Source organism: Aquila chrysaetos, chromosome 1, assembly GCF_900496995.4.
Source record: "Aquila chrysaetos chrysaetos chromosome 1, bAquChr1.4, whole genome shotgun sequence".
Taxonomy (NCBI): Eukaryota; Metazoa; Chordata; class Aves; order Accipitriformes; family Accipitridae; genus Aquila; species Aquila chrysaetos.
Genome location: NC_044004.1, coordinates 6,350,576 through 6,363,573, shown reverse-complemented (window position 1 = coordinate 6,363,573; position 12,998 = coordinate 6,350,576). Strand labels below are relative to the sequence as shown.

Here is a 12,998-nt window from a genome sequence, read left to right as displayed (position 1 = left end):
GCGGTTTGCATTGAATCAGCATTTTCCAGCTATTTATTCCCCCTGTCTGCAGAACATCTACTCTTGATCCTTCAGGTTTACCACAAGCCAGGACTGGGAATTTTTGCGGCAGTTCTTGTTAAAATTTGGCAACGCACCACTTACACCTACCAGTAACAAAACAGAGAAGCTGCAATTATTCCAGATATGAACTAATTTTTTTTCCCCTCATATGCTGTGGGGCTTTTTGTTAGAAGGTTACATCGAGAACTCTTCTATTAAATTCCATCTTTTCTGTTTGGATGATCACTTTTCATTTCACATGGATTCTGTAAGGCTTTTTTGAGCATATAAAATGATACACTTATTTGATTGCTAGATCAGAGAAAAAGAGTTGGTACAATTCCTGTTGGATCTAAGAACCCCCAAATCTTCTAAGTGAATGTGTATTTACTCAATTATCTCTAAGTGTTCAGGTGCTAGACCATCATTACAAATTCCCGTCTAACAGTCAGCTGTAACAGAACACACCATATAAAAGGATCTCAAAATGCTATCCAAATACTGATGAAACAAGCTTTATCTAATGCTGTGAGATGGAAGACTACTAGCACAGACACAGGTATAGGCAGTAAAACACAGAGATTCTAGTAGGCCTGTTCAAAATTACCAGAGTAGTCTATGTTACAGATTCACAACAGTTATAGTTATATACATCTACAAATATGGGTATATCTATGAGAGAGAGTTGATATCCTGAGAAACAGTCATTAGATCACAGTTTCTCCCTAAATCATTAGAGTCAGTAGGGGATTGGTTTGATTGATTGCATTCTGACAGCTATGAAAAGAGGTTAGCACAATATAACAAACATGAGAACATTCCTACAACATTTACGCAGGAAACTATTTACTCTTATTTCGTTGTCTGTGTTTTTAAGGTATCTGTTTTAAATAACAGCTTCCTCTCTGCATTTGATCCTACAAGAAAGACCCTTTCTGTATATAGGACAGCAGAGTGTGTTGCCATGGAAATTATTATGATCTACTTAAATTCAACAAATCCAGCCTTATGGGGTATATTCCCCAGAGTATCTCAATTTAATTATTAATGTTCTTTCTAAATAGCAACATCTTTCTGTTTTGACCAAAATCCTTATAAGCAGAGTGAAAACAATAAGCCTGGAAAGTGAAATCCTTTGTTCAGCTGCAAAACAGGTGCAATTAAGCCAGGGAAGATGCAAACAGCCTCCAAGCTGCCCTGCCAATGTGCTTCAACTAAGACCTAGATGGATCATCTGGAAGGGAGAAAGTCTCATTCAGTGCCTGTGTCCATTACATCCCTGGCCTCTCTGCTGTGATTTCCAGCAAAAGTACCAGCTAGGATAGTGGTGGTTTTTTTGCAGAGGGACATGTTCAGTGGAATCTAAACACTGACCATCAATTCATTTCCATATAGCCACCAGTCTTGCACTCATTCTCCAGCTGTACAAGCCCAGTGAAACCAGTCAATCTTTTCCCATTAAATATATCACTAAACACAAAGCCTTTTAGCCTCAGGGCAGCTCCAGCATCCATCTTTCTCCTCCAAGTGCCACCATGAATTCTGCAGGTAGATTTTAGGAGCCTGATGGTGTTATTCAGGCTGATCTAACACTGGGGATAGTTTCTTGTGGGTCACATAATATGAGTGGCTCAGAGGTCTAAGTTCAGACATGCACAGACACATGTCATACCAAGGCCCCAGCAGAAGAGGCAGCAGGACAAACAGAAACCTTCCACAAGCAAGATGAAGTTCAAGAGCCTCGAACTGCTCATCCACAAAAGGGCCCAAGGCTGAGCGAGGCAGAACAGCCCTGCGGGAACTGCCCAAGGCAGAACAGCAACCTTACCACTATGGCTGTTTAATGTGACCTGCAGTCTGAGTAAGCTGCTCTCCCCACATGCTTACAGCAAGCATTAGGGCATTTGTGCCAAAGACATCAAGACAAAGGTAGCCATGAAATGTTGTGATGACAGGAGAAGGTCATCTTCCTGTGACTGCTCTGCTCTTAATCTTGACCAGGGGCTTGCCATCTATCCTCCCTAGAAGGGTATTTGTCATGAAATGCCATCTAAGATTCCTGGTTTCACTCCTCCATGAGTGCTTCTCAGGGACTGACAGGACAGCTCTGCCACAAAAGAGGCCAGTCTATGCAAAACATCCCAGAGCACCTCTGAACTTTTGACCATTGGCTTAGAAATTTCAGCTCAAAATTCATATTTACATTGCCCCTCCAATTCTACTCCAGAAGGCGTGCCTCATGCCCACATCAGGGTCTATCACTTGTAAAGCAGATATGATAGTTTAGATGGACAGAAGTTATCACTAAGCCTATTTTACAGGTACCAAATTAAGAAAGAATAAATAACTTGCCCTCTTCCCACAGGGAGTTTGCAACACCGCTGAATCCAGGCACTTGACATTCTCATACAAAATCTGCAGCACAAGTCCTTCCCTCCTCCCTCGTACGAGGCTGGTTATTGGTCATAAGGCTCCCTCCAAAACATGAGGCAAGAAATGACTGTCAGTTTTCGGCTTTCCTCTAAAAACACTTATTTAGAGGCTGGAAACAAGAAATAGAATGAGCTCAACTGAGCTGAATGAAAGGAAGCAACAGTATGAACTCAACGGAATAGAAATGCTTCTTGAGCATGAGCTGCAACTGTTTGTTGATGCGGATAGCATTGAATTGCTTAGTAGACTCAAAGGCAGGCTACACGCATTGCCCTGGCATCCTTGGGACCCATCCAAAAAGGCACAAAATTCCAGACGTGAGGGGCATTCTTTCTAGCTCCTCACAAGTAGGTTCTTCAATACTGGTTTTGTTGTCCTGTAGAATTTGCCATTTTGGAAGGCAAAAGATTACTGTTGGCTCCATGAGAGAGAAGGGGGAAAGACAGACTGCAGCTTTATTGACCAGTTGATTGATTCCTTCTTTGGAATTGGTTGGTTGTTTATTTATTAGCAATTAGCACATTAGCAGTAAGGGACACAGCAAGCAAGTAGGCAGCATTTGAAGAAACAAACCTTTACTAAGCATGACACCAGGCCAGCGTTCCCAGCTGTCCCCCTGTTGCTCCCAAGAGTCAATCTCCAACTTGACAATTAATCCTCTGCCTCCGTATAAATGTGTGTCCCTTTGGAAACAATCCTTGCTGTTCATTTCTACGTACCGTACAACCAACTTCTCTCCTTCTTCGGTACCATCCTTGCCCTTCCTCTGGCTACGTGGCAGCTTTTACCAGCCTGCAGGTCGCTGCTTTACCACCCATATCAAATTAAAATCCCTTGTCCTCCCCTTCTAGATCCTGCAAAATGTGTCTACAAGAATTAAAAAAAAAAGGCAGGGTACCCTACTAAGGAGACATGCCTGCTCTGAGGTCCATATCAAAAGATGGAGTGGTTCTTGTACGAAGCTTGGGAAAGTACCACCCATGTTTCTAGTTCTGGCGTGCCGCTCCACGTCTGGAGCATCGTCCTGGGTCCTGCCTGCAGAATGAGCAGGCACGTCCTGTTATCTCAGTCCCTCTCTTCAGAAGCACACGTCGTGGAAAGATAAAACACAGTTTTCATTTTGTCGCTTCTTCTAGTTCATTCTCAACACTCTGCTCACCATCTATTTTGCCTATAATTCGTCATTTTAACTTAGGAGCTCCTCAGAGCAGGAATCTTGTCTTACTACACACATGTGAAACGCCAAAACAGAACACAAACACTATACCAGTAATAGTGTCACTAAGAAATTACCAAGGAGCACAGGATCAGTCTCAAATGATTCACCTAGAAGGCAGAGTTGCATTTATTCATACATTACTTATTTTTATATTACTACAGAACTTAGGACAATCAACTAGAGACTAAACCCCATTGTCTAGGGTGCTATAAAATCAAAAATGCTAAATGAGACTTCCTGTCCAAAAGAGTTTACAATCGAAATAGCATATGAGTGATAACAAAAGTATGTGACTCCTTCCTCTGCAAAAAGCAGCATGTGATTAACTTCAACAAGACAGGTAATTTAAGTCAGATTTTGCCATACAAGTGTTTTGCTTGCAAAGAGCCCAATTACATGGATGCATCCCTCCACTGAGCCATTTCATCTCACAAGACCTACCTGGAAACTGCTGAATGGCCCTGATCAAGTCAAGTGGACAAGTCAACAAAAGGAAATCTAGACTCAGATCCTAGCTGCCTAATTAGGACATAGAAGAAATTTTCACATATAAAGGTTCTACAGCAATACAAACTGGCCAATACTTCTGCAGCACTCAACTCTTCACCTACCTTTATGATTAGCCTGAAAGTTCCCAAGATACCACCTCTGTCTGCTGAAAACATGGAAGCAGAAAGGCAAATGCACTGCTTAGTACCTAGAAGCAATTGCTCAAGAAGTAGGAGGCATGATTATATGTCCTCCTTTGTCTTCTTTGTACCAAGCATTTCCTCTTGACCAAACAGCTCTCTATGCAACATGTTACCTTTAATGGAAGCTCCTGAGAGATGTCTGAGTCCTCTATTAACTGCAATAAGAGCATGAAAGAGTGTTTCTCAACCTTTCCTAATCACTGGACCACCTGACCCTTTGAAAGAAACATACAGCTCATTTTACATCCCACTGTTGCTTAAGGATAGATGACAAATAATAAGTCACGTGGAATTGGTAAAATGTTGAAATGTTAATATTTTACGAAACTGTAATTCAGTAGATAAAATTACAAAACTTGCAACTAAAAAAATGTGGTAAAAAATAGAATCACCTGATTAAATCAATTAGTACGTAACTGACAAATGCCTGTACAAGGATTTTGGTTTTAGAGCTGAAATATTTTCATGGATTGCCTGATGTTTTGTGGACTGTCAGCCATTTGTGGACCACAGGTTGAGTAACTTGGCTCTAAATGTCCCTGCTGAGACTAAGTAACCAATTTTATGTAGTGTAATGCCCAACTTAGTAGCCCGAGTTAGGCAGTCTGGCTGTTACATTCTGCTGTCTGTGACACTGACAACAGCACTGAGGATCTGAAAAGGAATGGGTCATTATTCAGAATACTTAAGCCTTTGGTTGTTCAACTGCTTCAACCAGAATCTATTTAAGTCTGTAGTTTTCTTCTACCCCTCTCACACCCATCATGAATCCATAAAACGAACCACAAACAGAATGCCCAACTCCTTTGATCAGATTCCCTTTCATTAACTTATCGACCAAGGAGCTTGGGGAAATTTATTACCTGTTACCACCGGTTTTCTGTGGAATATTGGACACATCACTTGATCTGCCTGTGCCTCAGCGCCCTTACCAGTACAATGGCGGTAAAAAGCATTCTGATGACACAATACTAAATTAATGCTTCAAAGTGCTTTAATACAGTGAAATGGAAAGGGTCCCACAAAGGCAAAATACTGTATTAATGCAGCTGCAAAGGCCAAACCTCTTAGCCATATTCCACAACTTCTAGTTTGGTAAAACATGCTCCCTTACCAAACCAGCATTACATCTGCAGCGTATTCATGTGCATGCAAGAAAACCTTCCCCACCGGGGCTAAGAGCATTTCCAGCACATCTGTGCTTCTGCAGGAAAATCTGGGTCACGGTTGACAAAGCAGCAGGCAGCGTTATCCCCTGCAGTGTGATCAGCATGGTCACATTTCACATGAAGGGCAAAGCAAATGTCGCACCTGTGCTGGATGCTCCTCTGTCAGTTACTGTCACCAACAGGTTCTGCCCCCTCAGCAGAGCCGTAAAGGCTGCAGCAAAGATGCACATGGTGGATGCCAGGCTGAGCTGGGAGCCACAGAGACTACTTGCTCTTCATGCGAGGGAGAGCAGCAGTGCAAAACTGCAAGATCTGTTTCAGAGGGATTACACCACCTTATTGTATAGGTAACATTTCTTTGCAAATTCTGCATGTATGGCAGGGGGTCTGCCCTTCCCACTTCCCAAGCATGTAAAAGAGTCTACTGCAAACTCATCCCCACAGCCTTAGCAGAGAGCTCAAGCCACACTAGGTCCATTGCTGTATGTTCACATAATTTCGCATCACTGGTGTTGAGGCCTATACACGGCAATAAATACCAGAATCCTTCACATCACCTGCCAGCTCCAAGTAAATAATGTAGACTGTGAAGAAGGGCCTTCATATATGTGGTATATATCAACTGAGAGGCTAATGCCAACATATCAATAACGAAAAGCACAGGTCTGTGCTATGCCATCACAAGAACAGCTCTTGCCCACTTGAGCAGATCCTGTCTCTGCCTGCCTCTAGTAAAGAGGATGCAAGTTATCCTTTTCTACCATCATATAATCTCTATTACATGACTTTTTTTTTCATTCATAAATGTCTTCAGGCTTCCCATACACGATAAACAGGAGGAGAAAGGATCTGCTAAGTTTCTCTAAAATGGAAATTCATTACTGATGTAAGCAGTGCCTTTTGATTAAATCAATGTCTGACTCAGCAGCACTATGGATTTATACCAGCTAAAGATGGGGGTGGCCAATCTCACCTACCCTTGCTAAAATGGCATCACAGTAACCAAGAAAGAGAAAGCAGAGAAATTGTGACAAGGAAGGAAATTTCACTCATCAGTTTAAAGAATTCTTTGGTTTTTTTCAGACCTACCTGCTTCCAGTGACAGCCAGAAGAAAGGATGCCTCTGATAAATCCCCAAATCCCTGTTACTTCCACACAGGGACGGGAATTCCCAGTGAACATCTGAGGCTGCGACCCTATTTCACATCAAACCCTGAGAGATCAGACAGGCCATTACTGATACTTTGATTTAAAAGAAAACAAATACTGGAAAAAAAGCATAATTAAGGCTGGGTTTTTTCCACCATGAAGAACATATTTAACCATTTTATAATAATTTGTAATGCAATTCTAAGCTCCTCACAGCAGGAATTCAAATGCCTAAGTCACACAGTATCATCTCAAGTATTGATGATCTGTCTGATCCAGCCTCATTTCTACTGACTTCTCCTTCCTCTGCCACATGTTCTAGATTGAAAGGCTTTCAACAGGCAGTGTGATATGCTTAACTTTCAGAATTGGAGCCAAAACCTGTATTTCTGTTCTGCATGATCCCAAGCACAGAAAGCAAGTTCCATGTTTCTGGGAAAAGAATAGCATTTCCATGCAAATACAATAGGCTGCATTTATATATACCACTTTTAACTTCAAAATGCTTTTAGACAACAGCCAAAAGGTATAGCAGACCAGTAACCACCTAGGATTGCCAGTGCTATGCACTCTAGCTGAACTGGACTGCAATAACGAAGACATATCCCAAGTCCTTCTGCTAGAGTGGCCTCTACCACTTGAAGCAAAAAAGAATCTTCAAAATGAATAGCAATAAACTGTAGATGGTAGGACATGCCACTGATCCCTTCTGGTCTGCCTCAGGGAAGATAAATTCAGCATGGTTCATTACACTTCACAGATGAGGAAATTGAAATACAGGTGTTCCGGGATGTCCTTTCAGATTACTCACAGATGATGAATAAAAAAGGAGTTGTAATTAACCCATGAATAATGATGCCATCCCATTGCAGTTATTGTGAGAGACAAAGCAACGAATAACTCCAAGATGCAACAATCACAATTACAGTGATCCCAGACACCCGTTGGTGGAAAAGTCACCTGTAATCTGCTACCATGAGAAAAAGAACATCCTGATTTTATTCTTGTTGAGGTAAGTGAAAAAACTACCTGGACTTCAGTTGGATGAGAATTGACCTCTTAAAGGAAAAAGATATCCAGGGACAGGATTATCTTTTTGTTTCACATTTGTACAGTACCAAGTGCAGATCCTGACAATAATAAAGTCCTCGACTTTAACACACAGCTATGGCAGTAGAAGATGCTACTCTGAGGTTTCTATCATTTCTCTTCTGAACGTTACCAGCACACAGCTCTGCAGGCAGAATAGAACAAGCCAGCACTCCAGACCAGCGTTAGCACAAAGTCCAAACACTAAAGCTGAAATTATGTAGGAGATGGTTTGCAGTATGCTGCCTGACCGCCCACTGAAGTGGGTGAGAAATGCTCACACTCTTCTTCAGCAACATTTTGGAAATTGAAATTGCCAGGACAGAGACAGTGACAACCAAATCAGGGATAACGGAAGCAACAAAGCACCCAAGAGCCAAAGCAAAGGTTTGCTTTTTGTTTTAAAGCCCTTTCTGTTAGCTGAGTCATATCAGACATAACATGGAGATCAGCAGAAGTCGTAAGAGCACAAAACTATTCACGGTGTGACTAAACCACAACACTTTCCTCATAATCCTTATCAAGTAGTAAGATTTGATGAAAAAACAACTAACTAGGCACAAGCAGGGGAAAAAAAAGCCCAACCAGGTGGCTATCCTACTTAGAGAACAGCTGTCTGTACTGATGGATCAACTAGTGATTCATAATGAGATGGGGAAACCAGATTAGGTAGATTAAATCTTTGCCATGATCCTAATCTGAAGACCACTGTACACTGGGGAGTCAGTGAGCCACCTAACAGTTAACCTGCGCGGGTGCAGGTCTGTGCTGTGCTGCATGTATAGCTTGGCCTTCTGGCCAGTGTTGTGCTGCACACACCCCTTGGATGCAGGATCAACTCATCTGGTTAATTGTAACAAAGGAGCCTGTAGGAAGTTCACAGTGGTCACCAGCAATTAAACCACCTGCATGTCCTTGTTTGTCTTCATCTAAAAGTGCAGCAACAAGTTCTCTTGTGAACATCCTTTTCATCTGACAATAGAAATGATGAATAGAATTGCCTTTTGTTTTGTTTTTAAAAAGAAAATACTATAAGGGCTCAAAAGACCAAAATGCAAGCTAACCTTTCCACAGACAGATCTGTATGGTGTGCTGCGCCCAGACTGGAGGGCTGTTCCATGTTAGGCAGCTCAGGGTTTCCAGCATCTGAAGGGATGTAAGATTATTTATACTCTCCTCTTTTTCTTTATAATGTTAGCTCTAGTAAAAGGTATTTTAACCAATACTCTACAGAGTCCGAGTTTCTTGCTGGGATCATAACAAACCAGCACTTCCTAGTGCAAAACATTCTTAAAGGATGGATGTATAATAAGTAGCAGTGCAAAGAAAGTGGGGATCAAGCTTGGCTTGCCCTAGGTTTCCTTGCAAAATTTTTTTAATTATTACTATGATTACTAAATGATTAATATTTACACTGTGTATTCAAATTGTTATTTGCTATTGAAATTCTAGTATAACAAGTAATTGGTACCACCCTCTACACAGCTGATTTCATACTGTGACATGCTATTCAGATAAATAAAGCTGAAGAGAACGGGAAGGTTTGTATGTTCAGCTAATTACCTGACTGCAGATGTCAACTGCTCTGTGTCCTGCCACTATCAGATTTTTACCCAGTCCATGTGTCTTAGATGAAACCACCCGCGTGTATGTGCGTGTGCCGAGGCAAGTAAGTTAAACTACCATCTCTCTGTAGACATTCTTTGTTCCTGAAGATTAGCTGGGTTACACGATGACAGGTTTTTTCAAAGTGGATATTAGTCTAGCAGAGAAGAAAGAAAAGCAGCCTTGGACAATACACACTACATCTCACATTGCTGTCAGAGATATCTGCACAGTTATACTGTTCAAATTAAATCATCTAAATATTTAACACACTTTCCCAGAATGAAGTGCAAGCCAAATAATGGCTAGCAACAGCTGCAGCTGAATCCAGATGATATATCTCCAGGGGCTAAATTCAACTCTGGAACCCCCAAAAATCTTCATATCTGACAGCCACCCAAATTCTTGTGATACAGAGAGATAGCTAAGATCAAGGCGAGTTTTCCTTTTGATGTTTTATCTCACTTGGCAAAAGAGGAGCCCTTGAAAACGCCTTTCTGGAACTATGCTGATGGTGCAACATCATGGCACGTTTCTTTCAGACAAAGACAGTGACAGGCCCTTGCAGACCCTCTACAATAACTTAAGAGCACAACAGATGTTCTCCTGAGTCTGCAGCTATATGTACCAGACAGAGAAAACTGGCAAATGATTCATCTGATTCAGTGTACTCTAACCTTGACCAGCCACGTTTCCAGAAGGGAGAAAGATCAGCCATCCTGCTGCCCCACCTTAAGCCTAAACACCCCCTCCACACACCCCGGAATTTTCTTAGTGCCATCAAAAATGCCGTTTTCTCACTGTATCTCTTCTCAGGTGGGGCAGATGAACATATACCTCACGCTTGCTCCATCTTCCCCTGTTGCCTCGGAAGAATTTCCAGGGAATTTCTACACATATTCCCACCTACAGCACTTCCAGCCATGGAAAAGCTGTAGGACAAGTGCAAAGAGCCACACGCTTCTCCTCCCAGGCTGACAAGTTAAAGGGAAATCGAGAACGTCTTTTGAGAGGGTGGGCGGCAAGTTGCAAAGAGGAACGAAATATTTGATATTTCTTTTACAAAAAAAGAGAGAAGAAAGCAGCGGTAGCGGCTGGGAGACCCCGCGGCTGCCTCTCCCACGCCCCCTCGCGAGTCCCAGCCAGCCGCGCCGAGCCCCGCTAACAAAGCGCCGCTGCCCAAATTCACGTCCATTTTCCCACCCGCTGATGCTCGATTCCCCCTGGCGACCCCGAGCCGGTTCATCGCCGAGCAGCGGGCGATGCCAACCGTCCTCTTTCTCCCCTGTCACCTTGCGCTGTACAGCACGGCAGCATTTCGCCCTCCACCCCCCCGGTAATTTTCCCACGCTGGAAAATACCGCTTGACCCACCTATTTTCTCCCTCACCCATCGAGCAGCCGAGCGCCCCATCCCTAAACAACAACCTGCCAAATTTAGCCGAGTGGCCGCCACCGCGTATTCACAGCAGGGGCGAGCGGGACAGGCAAGCAGGCGCGGTGCGGACACCGCACATACACACACGCACACCCCACGCCCAAGCAGGGACACGCCGACACACGCGTGCAGGTGCCGACCGGCAGCTACTCACACCACTAGCCTGGAGATGATCCATGAGACCATGGCGCTGCGTGCCGCAGGGCTGGCTCTCCCGGCAGGGAGGGCTCGCCCCGTCTCCTCGCCCGCCGCCGGCCGCCGCCCGAGTGAGCGGGGCGGGCGGCTCGGCCATCCGGCCCCGCAGCCTCAGCGCAGCCTCACTGGCGGCGCCGCCGCCGGCAGCCAACGCGCAGCCGGGCCCGGCCGCGGAGATTGGGCAGGGCCCGCGGCCGCCCCCCGCGGTGCTCGGCGCTGCGGGAGGAGGAGGAGGAGGAGGAGGAGGAGGAGGAGCAGGAGCAGACCCCGCCGGCCTCCGCAGCGGGAGACCCCCGGGCGTGCGGGGAGCGTGCGGAGGGAGGACGGGGAGAGGGCGGCGGCTGCGCCAGCCGGGCGGGGGTCCCTTCCCCGCGCTGCGGCATGGGGCAGACACGCGTCAGCTTCTGGACCGCCGCAGCCGAGCGGGACGCGAAGCAAACCCTATCGACCGCTCATATCGAAGTAAGGGCAAAGCCGAGGCATGGTGTCGATGGGCGTCTCGGATATACAGGAAGAGACGGACCCCCCTCCAAGCCCCAAAGTTTCCAGGCACAAGCGACAAGGGTATTAGCCGCGCCATCCCGCTGAATTCCCGTCGCTGTCAGGGATGACAGCCAGCAATCTCTCCTCCACGTTAGTGTTCGTTAGGGGGTCTCAGGGCTATCAAGTCCAATTTCCACAAGGGACATTTGCCTACATGCAAAACAACAGATGTTGGCTCAACCTGCAGGTTGTTCTTCCCTAAGTTTCCTTTGGGTTCTTCTTTTCCATCGCTACGTTGGCAGATGCCAAATGTGATTAGACTGCCAGAAATCATCTCCCACTGCTTTGGTTTTTTTCTTCTATCAGAAGCACACATGCCCACGGGAATTCACAATGTGTTTTAGTCTTGCGGCAATCCTTAGATCTCAAGCTTGCCATCATGAGACCAGCCCCAAGCTTCACTTGGAGGCTGCTCTGTGGAGCAGTTGGCCCGGTTTCAGGCGTTAGGGCCAGGGTTCCAGCCACCCTGGCTGCTCTGCAGGATCCCTGCCTCCACACCCGACACATTGTTCTTTTCTAGGACTGTGCATCTGCAGCGAATTTTCCCTGTCATTCTGAGACAGCATAGCTGAAAGAGGCTGACATTCCCCAATGTACTGTGAGTAACCTGTGAGGAACTCTTCTAGGGAGAGACAGAACATTTCAAACCAGAGGCAGCAGAGCTAGGAGCTGATCACAGACCTCTCCAGTCCCAGGGGGCCACAGCCATCCTCACACTCCTGTCCATTTCCACGGAAGGATGATCATCACATGACATCCAGCCCTTACCTAACACCTTCCTTCTGCTCAGCTCAAAGTCCTCCATAACAGGATCGTCTTTTATTATGTAGGCTCTCTGGATCTGGTCCCCAGAAAACCAATAACACCCATAGTCTTCAGCTAAAGCTGCAGGTATAGACATACATGTAGTTAAAGTTCAGCACCTCTAAAAATTTTCTTCTAGGCGGAGCATCTACATGGCAGCATTGCTCTTCTCTCTGCAGTGGGTCTGTTCCTCCACCAGAGGGAACTTCCACATCACGCTGTGACCTGTAACAAGCTGTCACCTCCTCACCCACCTCCCTGGGTTACAGCAGCATTTCCTCTACAAACGCCGGTATTTTCTGGTTACAGACAGGCTGTGAACCACAGCTGGAGGCACGGGGCCACCACCAAACATTCCTGCCTCGGGGACTGCAAGGACCTACAGTGGCAGCATCGCTCCAGCCAGCATTTTGACTGCTATACAAGCACCACAAAGACAGGACTGGGTGGTCTGTTCCAACAAGCAAGTCTAAATTGCCTTCTCCAGACAAGATTGCTCTCTGGAAGAACTGCCTTCTCTCCAAAAGAAGCCATTAGGCCATCTAGCCCAAACTCTTAAGGCAGTGAATCATCCTGTGGCTGTCTTGCTCATGTATCATAGCCAAATAAGTACTTGGAGCT

At 45.1% G+C, this 12,998-nt stretch overlaps 1 protein-coding gene across 8 annotated transcripts in view; it reads right to left on the bottom strand.

Annotated features, from left to right (window-relative positions):
* The window catches only part of REEP1 (receptor accessory protein 1), a 71,766-nt gene extending 60,535 nt beyond the window's left edge, over nucleotides 1-11,231 (bottom strand). For 2 of the 8 annotated variants that reach the window (XR_003922521.2, XM_030007503.2), the window contains exons 1-2: nucleotides 10,990-11,226; nucleotides 8,858-8,939 (exon numbers count right to left, since the gene is read on the bottom strand). Coding sequence is in view for 7 of the 8 variants with exons in the window: in XM_030007503.2 (XP_029863363.1) it covers nucleotides 8,858-8,913 (56 nt within the window). In the remaining variant the exon portion in view is untranslated. Of the gene's footprint in view, nucleotides 1-8,857; nucleotides 8,940-10,989 lie in introns of all 8 variants that reach the window. The other 6 variants (XM_030007547.2, XM_041123065.1, XM_041123067.1 and 3 more) reach the window with 6 other exon arrangements.
* Between the last annotated feature and the right edge of the window lie 1,767 nt (nucleotides 11,232-12,998).